The sequence below is a fragment of the Artibeus jamaicensis genome, unplaced genomic scaffold, assembly GCF_021234435.1.
Source record: "Artibeus jamaicensis isolate MK-2021 breed Jamaican fruit bat unplaced genomic scaffold, CSHL_Jam_final contig_797, whole genome shotgun sequence".
In the NCBI taxonomy this organism is placed as follows: domain Eukaryota; kingdom Metazoa; phylum Chordata; class Mammalia; order Chiroptera; family Phyllostomidae; genus Artibeus; species Artibeus jamaicensis.
This window is the reverse complement of record NW_026521977.1, coordinates 4,701,972-4,714,699: the sequence shown is the minus strand read 5'-3', so window position 1 is coordinate 4,714,699 and position 12,728 is coordinate 4,701,972. Positions and strand designations below refer to the sequence as shown.

Here is a 12,728-nt window from a genome sequence, read left to right as displayed (position 1 = left end):
GGAAAAGGGGTAATATGAAGTTTGGATGGGACCAGAGCTAAGAGAACTGATCCAATTCTGGGACTTCAATCGGGGGACAAGCTGCCTTAATGAATCCTAGATATAACAAGGGAATTCAGAGGATTTTGATCTCATAGATGGAGACCACAGTGTAGCCATATTTGATATCAGGTAGGTGGCAGCATTATGCCTCCATTAGGTTTTGACACAGGTCCTCAATCATTAGCATGTGACACAAGAATCAAGACCTGAGCCCTGGAACCAAACCTGGAATATCATAGTGGTAAGCTTATATATGGGTAATGTGTGGATTGAAATAATATTTTTGCATATGTATTTTAAATTATTAATTCACCATTTATTTAGAAAGTATCATTCTCCACTGAATTGTTTTTGTGCTTTTGTCAGAATTCAATTGTTCAGGTAGGTGTGGTCTTCAGACCACTACCGTAAAGCAAATACCAGAATTAAGTAAATCACACAAATTTTTTGGTTTCCCAGTACATAGAAAACTTATGTTAGACTATACCATGGTCTAGAAACTGTGCAAAAATGGTATGTCTAAAAAAGAACAATGCACATACCTTGATTCAAAATACTTTATTGCAAACAAGAAACAAAAAAACAAAAAGACCCAACCCCAGACAAAGAGGCTGCCAATTAAAGCAAGCCGACTGGAGTTCAAAGGAAGGACTGCATTTCTGGGGGGAAACTGTGTAAGAATAAAAATGACGGGAGTCATGAAAACCTGTGTTGAATTCCATTTTCTTTACTTTCCAGACTGCAGTGTCCTCCTGTGGAAACGGGCCCGACAGTGGTACTTACTTAGAGAACTGCTGTGAAGCCTGGTGGGGTGACATGGGGAAAGCCTGTGTATAGTTGCTGCTTATCAAATGTTTTTAGTTGGAAATTAAAAAAGGAAAATTAAAAGGCATGAATGAAATGTAAGTTAAGTAAATTTTTTAATAATTTTCCTTTCGAAGCCTTTAAAATTCATGACATACTCAGAGCATTTTCTCAAAATATTTTTAACACCTTCTTTAAGAACAGCACAGCATCTGTTTTGTCAAAGATGACCAGGACCGAAGTGGATTAGTTGAAAATGGCTTGTAAAGGAAGAGTTACATAGTATAATTCAGTATAATCCTCACGATAATTGTGCCATAATATGGTTATAAAAATATTTATTTTTCACATTTTACTTTTGAGTAAAATGATGACCTTACCATAAATCACTAAAATCAGTCTTTTATTATAATATACATTCATTAATCCAGTCAGAACTTAGAAGTACAATTTAATATTTGTTAGAAATCTTTGCATAAATATTTTTTTCGAGCCCCACACTCTTTTGCTCTTCATATCCAATTATCTAAAACTTAAGAGGAATGGGCACCGCCCCATGGGGGTATCTGTTGCTCTGATCCTATAGTTATGATCCAGAGAATTGGGAGTGATGTCATCTGCAACAACAACAAAAAAGCTTCTCTTGACCAGTGGAAGACCTATATATAAAGGTCACATTTAAGGGTCTACAATCCAAATCATCAGCTTTCTCAAGTTTACTGAACTCGAAGAGAGCACCGGCTGCTAATACACCTGAAAGATCTTGTCCTGAGACATTGCGTGGTGAGTAATCTTTATTTTCTTTTTTAAATCTCATATAGGGTATTTTTTATAATCTAGGCATTATTTAATGTGCATCATTTTCTACAATATCATGCTGTTTGTTCATGTTAAAATGTTAAAGGAGGGCTTGAGTTATGTTTAATATAAAATGCCACAATACAAATTAAATATATGCCACTAAAATACTCCAAATCATTTACTTTTGTGATAAAAGTCTTTCAGGAGGCCTTGCTTTTCCTAAATTTTTCTGAAATTACACACAAAAATTATAATTGGGCATGATATGCTTTAATGGTATCTTATTGAAATTTTGAAATAAAACAGGCTAATAAGGAATAAATAATTCTGAGTTAAATAACGAACATAAGTGTACTAAGTTGGGTTAAAATTCCCTTTTTCCTGCAGAATATCCTTACCAAATAGTTTGTTTTATGACTCCTGGAAAGCTCAAATTATATACTGTAGTTGAAGAAGCTTAGTTTGACTGCTGAATATTTATTCCTTTACATAAAGCCTTTTCTAATTTTCTATTCTGAAAAATGTACCTAGATTTTAAGGGTATGTTACACTGGCTTTCAGTTTTTTTACGACATTCTTGTAAGAAGCTCGTCTCTGTTAAGAACAGGAAGCAGAGATGTCTAAAGTCACCAGGTGAATGTGGCAGAGCTACGATTAGAAGCCAGTGCTCCAGTCCTCCAGCTACAGTGACTTTTTTAAAGTAACATAAACCAAAATTGAAGTATATGTTTCTCTTGCTCTATCAATAGTCTTATATTGCATAATGAAAATAAATGTAATAAATCATAATGTTACTTATGCTACTTCCAAAGAATATAATTTCAAAAATAAATAAATACATAAATAAAGCCATGTTCCTTTAAAAATATGAGTACATAGCTACTCGTTGTGTATGTTAAAACAGAGAACATTAAGCATTAAGAAAAAGTACTTCTGCCCTGGCTGGTATGGCTCAGGGGACTGAGTGCTGGCCTGTGAACCTAAGGGTCGCCAGTTTGATTGCCAGTCAGGGCACATGTCTGGGTTGCAGGCGTGCAAGAGGCAACCACACATTGATGTTTCTCTCCTCTTTCTTCCTCCCTTCCCCTCTCTCTAAAAATAAATAAATAAAATCTTTAAAAAAAAGAAATGCAGATTAAGGTAAGACTATTCTATTTTGAGATGAAAAGCTTTATGAGCAAAACAGGAAAGTGCTAGAAATTATACTCAAACAAGATTGTTTAAAAAAAAAGGTGAAGGAAAAAATAGACAAGCATTTTATATAAAGCCAAAGCTCTAAATTCATTTAACAAGTAATTAATTAGATGATTTTAAAATACTTTAACACACATTTTTTAATGGTGGACATGTGCATTAATTCAGTTAGAAATATCTCTAAATCAGAGCCTGTTAATTTGGTATTTGTGGTTATTATTGCAAGGCCTGAAATGAAGCTGACTTATGAAAAAGAAATGTGCTAAGTAAATAAAAAGTATTAATAATTTATTTAATTAAAAGAATTAGCCATTTTCAAGCAAATTGTAAGCACTTAGTCATAACCAATATAAAATATAAGAGGAAATTCTAAAATGTAAGTTTTTTATTCCTCATGTGGCTTAAAATTCATATATTAAAACTTGCATAAGAACTCTCAAAAAGATAACTAAAAGTAAAACTAATTTACGTAGAAAGTAAAACTTTTCTTTTTAATTTAATTTTTAAATATATTTTATTGATTATGATATTACAGTTGTCCCATTTTTCCCCTTTATTTCCCTCCTCCCTGCATCCCCCTCCCACCAGCATTCCCCCACCTTAGTTCATGTCCATGGGTCGTACATATAAGTTCTGTGGATTCTCCACTTCCTATACTATTCTTAACCACCCCCTGTCTACTTCGTACCTACAATTTATGCTTCTCATTCCCTGTACCCTTTCTCCCATTCTCCCTGCTGATAACCCTTCACGTGACCTCTGTTTCTGTGATTCTGTTCCTGTCCTAGTTGTTTGCTTAGTTTGTTTTTGTTTTTCTTAGGTTCAGTTGTTGACAGTTGTGAGATTGTTGTCATTTTTGTAAGACAAATTATGTGTTTATAGAATATATACTAATGTATCTGTAATATAGTCTGATTCCAAAAGTCTTTCATGAAAACCAGTTCAATTAGTTCCTGTAACATGTTTTGTGTAGTTGTATAGTTATAACATAAACTAATAAATTTAATTGTAGAGTTTGGAATAGTAACAGTATTTTAAAATAGATGCATTTTGCTTTTCTTTTTTAGTGAGGATGATGTTTGCAAAAGACATGGTTAAAGTAATGATCGTCATGTTTGCAATTTGTTTTTTTGCAAAATCAGATGGGAAACTTATCAAGTAAGTACCGTAGCCTCTTATGCGTGGTGAAGGCATGCGAACTGGATTTTTATGGTTGGCTTTGTGATTGGAAGAGGGGAACTAATGGAGTGGCCTCTCTGTTTTGCTCCCTACAGGAGGAGATCTGTGAGTGAAATACAGCTTATGCATAACCTGGGCAAACATCTGAACTCGATGGAAAGGGTGGAATGGCTGCGCAAGAAGCTGCAGGACGTGCACAACTTTGTGGCCCTTGGAGCTCCTGTGGCTCATAAGGATGGTGGTTCCCAGAGGCCCTGGAAAAAGGAAGACAATGTCCTGGTTGAGAGCCATCAAAAAAGTCTCGGCGAAGCAGACAAAGCCAATGTGGATGTTTTAATTAAAGCTAAATCCCAGTGAAACAGCCTATCAGAGCACTGCTCTGGAGAGCATAGGGCAACAATACTGCATGCTGCTAATGTTTTCAAGCTCTATTATGATCACCACATGCCAATATTTCTAACATTAACAACTTTGCATATAACCCATTGCTAGTTATGACAGCTGTCATTCTCATTGCTTGATTCTACTTTTATTCAAGAGTTCATTTAGTTATTCTATTCCTATTGTTTATTCTTTTTAAAGTATGTTATTGCATAATTTATAAAAGAATAAAATTGCACTTTTTAACCTCTCTTCCATCTTACAATGCAAAATAAAAATTTAATGACCATGATTCTAAATAAATGAAGTTAAGTATTTTTCACTTATTATAAGAACATCTTTTTGGTTATAAGCAACACCAATATGTTTAAATGGACTGTGACTAGGAACAACACAAAATGGTTTTATTTACAGTTTTATTGAGAAATAACTGACATACATCACTGTATAAATCTAAGGCATACAGCATGATGGTTTGATTTACATATATTGTGAAATGATTATAGCAATAGGTTCAGCTAACATCCATATAACATTTTTTTATCATGTGTTTCATATTCTGATATTTTGAACATCATCCTTTTAATATTGCCAAAGTACCAGGTCCCCAAATCTTACTAGCTCGATACTATTGTCCTCTTCATTTGAGGAAAGATAATGAAATACTTAGCAAGAAAAAGGAGAAAGTGGTTTAAAACTTGAATGCAAAGGCATTTGCCTATATATACAAACCTACTGATCATATTTCAAATGTGAACACCAAATTGCAAGGAATAGAATTTTTGTATATTTTAGAATAAAACTTTATTCATTTCTCACTTGACACATATCTATCTATTCAGTGTTCATTATTTGTCATGTACTGTCGTGTACAAGATACCTCAGGAGTGTAAAATACACAGCCCTGATCTATTTAGATCAATGCTGTTCAACAGATCTGTCTGTGATGGTGGAAATGTTCTATATTCTGTGCTGTCCAACACAGTAGCCAGCTGTGCATTTAAAATGTGGCTTGTGTCACTGAGAGCTGACTAAAATCCTATCCTTGGCCTCAAAGAGTTCATGTTCTAATGAGGAAGACAGCACTAAGCTCTGGTTCGCTGATTCTATTTGTTTAGATATTTTTTGCATATTCTAATACAAATTCCTTGGTTTTAAATGACACAAATATTTGCTTCCAGCATATTTACTGACTCCATGGTTAATTTTGATGGATGCAGTTTATCAATTTTTACATCTTATTGTTCGTATTTTGGGGAGTCTCACTGGAGAAGTCTTTCTCCAGCCCTAGGTCACAAAGTTATCTCTTACATCTGCTTTAGAGTTTTACCTTTCACCTTAGGCTTATATTCTTCTGAGGTCCAACTTTGTTGTGTGTACGACAAAATGTGATATTTGAACTTTATTATTATTTTTCATATGGACAGTTAGTATTCCAAATACCATCTAATAATTCTTTATTTTCCCACAATGTTGTAGGTACATTTAAAAAATTGAATCTTAAGTTCCTATACAAATGTAGGTTTGTTTTTTTATTTTTAGACAGTGAAAAAGTGCTTGATGGTGCCCTTTGCATCAAGATTCAGCCTACGAAATGTCAGTCTCAGGTAGGGGAACAAAGTCACCTTTCCTGGACTTTCCCCCCATCACTTTTTAATTTAATTTAATTTGATTTTTTATATTTTATTTATTTACCTTTAAAGAGGGGGAAGGGAGGGAAGAAGAGGGAGAGAAACATCAATGTGTAGGAAATACATCGATTGGTTGCCTCTTGCATGCCCCCAGCTGGGTACCTGAGCTGTAAAATGATCTGTAGATGGCTGCTACTTGTGCTGGGCTTAGAGGTGCCTCAGCGAGGCCCAAGCTGTGAATCAAGGCCAGCTGCCACCAGTACTGGGCTTGGAGCTTCTTAGAGAGAAGTATGAGGCATGCTGAGGCCAGATGCTGCTTCTTTGAGAGATTTTAGGAAAGTCTGAAACATGAGCAAAACAGGCCATTTGCAGGGATAAGCCACTGGATAAGCCATTTGCAGGGATATTCCCACAGGGATAAGCTTGGGTGGGCCCACAGGTTGAGGGGGAGTGGGGTTGCAGGGAATCACCAGGGTGAGGAGAACAGTGTGAGTCATGTTGATGGGATCAGATATGGCACTTGGTTGCCAGCTCTCTGTGAGGGGTGGGAGGTGTTTCAGAAAAGGAACAATAGGTTCTGCCAGCACATTTGCCTGGCAGAAAGCTGTCTCCCTGGCTCTTGCCCTATGCCAGACAATTTAGTTCCTCCCCATATGTCCCTGGTTTCTTTCAAGCTGCTGACCCAGCCCTGGAACTCAGAGGGAGTGTGTCTGAGTAAGTCCCTGCATGAGCCCTTTATGAGGAACTGCCTGGGACTCTACAAGTCCTCTGCCTCACTCAACCACAATCCTCACTAATTTTTGCAGCCAGTGAGGAGACTTCCCTTTCTGGTACTGGAACCCTGGGCTGGGACACCTCACTCCTCAAGGGTGACCTCCACAGCTGAGATATTCTTCCTGATTTTTATCTGCCACATGTGGGTGTGGGACCAGCCTGTTCTGCATTTCCACTCCTCCTACCAGCCTCAATGCTTCTCCTTTAAATCTGCATTTGTAGGACTTCCATTCAGCTAGATTTCAGGTGGTTCTGAATGATGGTTGTTCTGTAGCTTAGTAATAATTTAGATGTGGTTGTCGGAGGATTTGAGTACCGCATTTCTCTATGTCGCCATCTAGACTGGAAGCCCTTTTTTATTGTTTTATATAAAAGCATGTATAAACATGTATGAAGATTTTTAAAAAATATATAAAATGGACAGCATTACTTACTACTCAGATTATGAAATAGAATATTATCATTAACTTAAAAATTCCTTGTTAGCCCTTCCTCAATTATATCCCTCTTCATTCTTACCTTCTTGTTTTTGAGTTTATTATTATTCTCTTGCTTTTCTTCATAGAATGTCAATACACCTTTATTAAATGGGTAATCTAATATCATTTTTAAATGTTTTTTACTGATTTATTATTAGAGATAGGGAAAGAAAGAGAGAGAAACATCAATGTGTAAGAGAAACATTCATCATTGCATTTTGCATGCGACCCCATCAGGGACTTGGCCTGCAACTCAGGCATGTGCCCTGACCAGGAATTGAACTAGCAACCTTTTGCTTTTCAGGACAATGCCCAACCGAGTTACACCAGGCAGGGGTAATGCCACTTTTTAAAGGCACGCTGTAGTATAACATGGACTCTGTCTTTCTAGTTCATGATATCTATTTTCTCACCATCCCCTATACCTAAGCCCCTGCTCCATACTTCTAGGTTTTTGCTAGTCAGCACTTTATGTAAAGGTACTCATTTCTGTATTAGTTAGGGTGAGCAAATTGCTGTAACAAATGTATGACCACCTGAATTAAATAGAAGTTTATTTCTTATCCACATAACAGTACTGGAATGTTATATTACTAGGCAGCTTAAGAGGTCAACAGGGTGGCTAGGGATTCAGTTTCTATCTCGGTAACCGTAGGGTTGTCTGTCTCCATCCCAGTGAGCTCTCAGTAAGTAAGTAAATAAATAAAGTAGGAGTGCCATGGGGGAAGTTTTTACTGGCAAGGCCTAGGAAAGGTGACATCATCTCTTCACATTTCATCGACTGTAATATAGTCATACCTAATATTGTAATATTGGGGTGGCCTAGGAAAGCTGAAGCATGTAGTCTCAAAAAAATATGTGGTCTCTGGCAAGGTAGGTATCTCCTTCGGACAACTCTATACTGTTTAGTAAACACCATCACAAACCGCTCTGCACAATAATTTGTAGGTGCTGACTGAATGAGCTAGGGTTCAGACCCTTAATGAAGGGCTTCCTTCTGCAATACCAATGCACCACCAAAGAGGTTAATACAGAATTTCCTACTGAACAGAAATTAAAAGTTTCATATAGAAGCAATGAACAAACCAGTTTCTGGTTTGGCTGTACCAATTTACATTCCCACCAACAGTTTACAAAAGTTCCCTTTTCTCCATATCATTGCCAACACTTGTTACTTTTTGTCTTTTTGATAATAGTTATTCTAACAGGTGTGAGGTGCTATTTCAGTTGTTTTGATTTGTAGTTCCTTAATGATTAGTGATGAGCCCCTTTTCATTTGCCTATGGGCCATACAACTAATCCATGTCCCCTTTCAAGAAATGTCTATTTAAATACTTTAGTTATTTGTAAATAGGGTGGTTTGCTTGTTTTGTTTTGCTATTGAGTTGTATGAGTTTCAGGTGTTTTTTTGAAGTAAACTAAAACAGTGATTATAAAAGATGGGACCCAGCCGTGATCTGTGTGACTCGGTTAGGCATCATCCTGCGAGCCGATAGTTTGCCGTGGATGTTTCTTTCTCACATCAGTGTTTCTCTTCCTTGCTTCCTCCCTCCCTTCCCCTCTCTCTAAAAATAAATAAATAAGATCTTTGAAAAAATTGGGACTGAAAGAATGGACGGATATACAATCCAATAGGATTAATGTCCTTTTTTTCTTTTTATAGCTCTTTGAAGTATAACTTACATAAAAGTCACCTGTTGTATGCAGCGATACTTAGTGTTTGTAAAATTGTGCAACTATCACTTATCTTGTTCTAGAAGACTACCATTACTCCAAAAAGTTTCCCTGAGCCTGCTTACAGTTCATCTTTGCTCCCACTCCTCGCCCCAGGCAACCAGGGCCAGCTTTCTGTCTCTGTAAGTGTGCCTTCTCTGGATAGTTCATCTAACAGACTTGTATAGCCTGTGTGAGTCCTATCTATTCTTAAGGCCCCAGATCATATTCTCGTACCTCCCCTTCTCCTACACCTTTTTCATCTCTTCAGTTAGAAGCAATCTTTTCTATCTCTGACCTCCCAGAGCACATTGTCTCTTCCTATAACCCAAACTGATTTCTCTTGTTACTTAATTACATAGCTCATTTATATCAGCAGAACCTGCATGTTAATAATGTTTGTATCTTCCCTAGTGTTCTTACTCAGGGTCTTGGTCAATGAACAAATTTGCTGAATAGGGATAGAGTCCTTTTTGTACGTGATTTTTGTGTTCCTGCCATTAGGTGACCAAGCTCAAACCTTATAGTGCAAAGCAACCTCAGGTATTAAAGAGGATTTGGGGTCTGTGACTTATCATTTATTTGTTGAGTAAGTATTCAACAAGAAGTATAGCTTATCCTCTGCTGTGTAACAATCATGAGTTAGCATGCTATGAGGTGAAATAATATAGACAACCGAAGAAACTGGTTTGTTCATTGCTTCTATATGAAACTTTTAATTTCTGTTCAGTAGGAAATTCTGTATTAACCTCTTTGGTGGTGCATTGGTATTGCAGAAGGAAGCCCTTCATTAAGGGTCTGAACCCTAGCTCATTCAGTCAGCACCTACAAATTATTGTGCAGAGCGGTTTGTGATGGTGTGAATCAATGGCATTGTCTCATGGATGTAGAGAGACTACCCATGCTCCAAAATTGTTATTTGAAAGGTTAACTTTCTTTTTAAAGCAGACAATAGTGGTAACTTTTAGATTCTCTCTCTCTCTAAGGAATAACAGAATAAAATGAACTAATGAACTGTAGGCTCCTCACGGCAATATAAAATAGTTTGGTTGGATTTTGTCATGGAACAAAATCTCTGTATTTAATCTGAAATCTCTTGCTGACATAATTCTTCCAATGTTTTTTTGGAAAATTTCTAGAACTTGCTAAGCAGAGCATCTGATTAGCTCACAGCAGGGTGAGAACTAGTTTTTTTTGGTTTGTTTGTTTTCTTATGTGTTGGGCATATTTGTAGGAAGAGTAGGATGAGCTAAATAAAAGGATAGTATATATAAATATAGGGAATATTATGAAAATAGTGTGTCTAAAAGGAAACTATATAGTGGAATACTAGAGACTTTCTTTAGGAAATGATAGCTTCTATTTTGATATACAGACCTGTTTGACAGACCTCACTAATCCTAACTTGCACTATAGAATTACCTTGATCTTAGCTTCAAAAGAAAATTTGGATAATAAATCAAGATTGTTTTGTTGCCTGAGGATTTTTTTTTGAAATTTGTCCATGAGATTACCTGTATTACAATATTCCTATTTGGATTCTTCTTACATAGAAATCTTCAAAGATCATTGGCAATTTCCAATTTAGCAGACTGTTGGCAATAACAACAACTTGCTATACCATGACAATAACCTGTTTCCCTTAGGTCTCTGATATCAGAGTGTCCTTAGATGAGGAAGAGGATGTTCACTATCGTATATTGTTCAAGTTCAACTGTTCATCTCAGTTTGGAAAAGACTTTGGCTGTCACATGTGAGAGCCTGGGAGTTTTTACTCTTCCTAATGTAACAGGGTGCTGAGCTAGAGGTCCCTAAAATGGGGCGCCCCCCACTAGCCTGGTTTAGGGAAAAGGGAAGTGGAGCATAGCCTTTGAGAATTACTTTACATATCCAAAGAGGTTGGCCACTGTTTTAGTAATGCTAATGGCGGTGCCTGCTGCTCCAGGAGCCAGGGAGATGGGCTTGACTCTAACTGGAGTCATAGCAGGAGGTGGTACCCTAGTTATCATGCTCGGGCCAATGGCTTGGAGGTGGATGCCACATAAGAGGGCCAAGTCAGCCCGGACTAACCATGGCAGCTGAAAAAGGGAGAAGAAACTAGAGTACTGACAAGTGTAACCCTTTGTGGGAGGAGTCAGAAATGGGGTTATGGAGGAAGATCAGAGCTGGGACTTAAAGTCGGGCATGGCAGTCACACTAGGGTTTAACCAAGGCAGCTTGGGAAGGAGAAGCATCTCTTGACCATGTGGCTTGGGAGCAGTCTTGACCACGTGGTTTGAAAGGATGCAGAAGGACCCCCACCTGCCCACCATGAGGGTTGTCCATGGGATTCTGAATTAAGAGCAGGAGCCTAGCTGAGCACCCACGACTGGAAGAAGCCAGAATACAGATAGAAATCTGCCCAGGTAAACTACAGACTTCTATTTCTTTTCCTGAGAGACAGTACTCCTGACTGGCCTAGTTTTGCAAGGGGAGGCAGGACTGGGTGATTATGGGTTTTTGTTTCTAAAGGGAGTGAGATTTAATGGCAGAAATCCACCATTATTCTCAACCTGTTCTAAAAACTTCAGAATAAATAATTCCTTTCCTTTTCATAAGACTCTGGCACTGGGAATCATGGTTTTTCGGTGGTGGGAAATGGAACCCAGAGGAACAGAACCCAGAGTCGTTCTGTTTCACTAACTAAACAAGGATTCAAAGGTTTTTTTGTTTTTTTTTAAAAAAAAACAAAATTCTTCCTGCAAATTTGTTTTCATACCAAATAACTCAAACCAGGTCCTCTTCCTCCTTGCTTTCTCTGCTTGCAAAGCCCCTCCCACTCTTCTGGAGACTGGGGAACTATTACACATCCTTTAAGATTCAGCTCAAATGTTACTCCCAGGTGGAAGCTTCCTCAACAACGCAGGCAGAGGCTGGTTAGGTACTCCCTTTCTGCTTCCAGAGATCAGTGCAAGCAACTCAGTAGGGGTTGTCTGTCTTCAGGTGGGTCTCGTCCCCAGGTGGGAGGGTGTTTCAAGGGAGGAGACCTTGTCTTTTATTTTTGCCTTTTTGCATAAGTCCAGCATTTGGCACATGGTAGGATCAGTAAAATTGAACGACTGAAACTATTACTTGGCAACTTTCTGCCCACAGGGAGCAGTCCCCTATCTGGGTTACTGGAGACGTTCGATGTTCAGCCCAACTGCAGGAGTTTCAGCTGGCACAGCGGTTCCCGCCAACCCAGCATTTAAAAGCAAACAGCTGTGGACCTTAGGGAATAGAGGGTGGTCCTCACAACGACCGCCTTTCATGAACCCCGCTCGGTTAACACTCCGCAGCTGGGCTGGTAAAGGCGATTCGGAGTTTGTTCAGTTGTGAAAAACGCTTTCCCTAAACAAACTCAGGACCCCAAACGTATTTCTCTAAATCGGGCCTGGAGACGCGGTCCGCTTTTTTTCTAACGGGCATAGGAAGTCGAAGGAAAAGACGTCGGACTCAAAGGTTATGGGGTGTACAACGCTTATCGTAGCCTCTCAGACTCGAGACCCGCAGTTGATCCCCAGCTGAAAATTGCGAGGACCAACGCCTTCCAATCAATAGCGCTAGCCCCGGGGCTGGACGCCCAGCCCAGCTGCAGCTCAGCTCCCGCAACAGCTTGCTTAGCTGGCGCTCCGCCCACTCCTGGGCGTTGAGCCACCATTCTCGCGAGAACGCAGTTAGCCTCGCCTCTTTGGATTGTGGGTTCTCGCGA

General features: G+C 38.4%; 1 protein-coding gene across 1 annotated transcript; it reads left to right on the top strand.

Moving 5' to 3' along the window:
* The first annotated feature begins 1,419 nt into the window (after window positions 1-1,419).
* Window positions 1,420-4,377, top strand: PTH (parathyroid hormone). Its single transcript, XM_037146492.2, has 3 exons — window positions 1,420-1,496; window positions 3,913-3,999; window positions 4,116-4,377. Exons 1-3 carry the CDS (start codon window positions 1,435-1,437, stop codon window positions 4,375-4,377), a joined length of 411 nt encoding a protein of 136 aa, XP_037002387.2. The 5' UTR covers window positions 1,420-1,434.
* The last annotated feature ends 8,351 nt before the right edge of the window (window positions 4,378-12,728 follow it).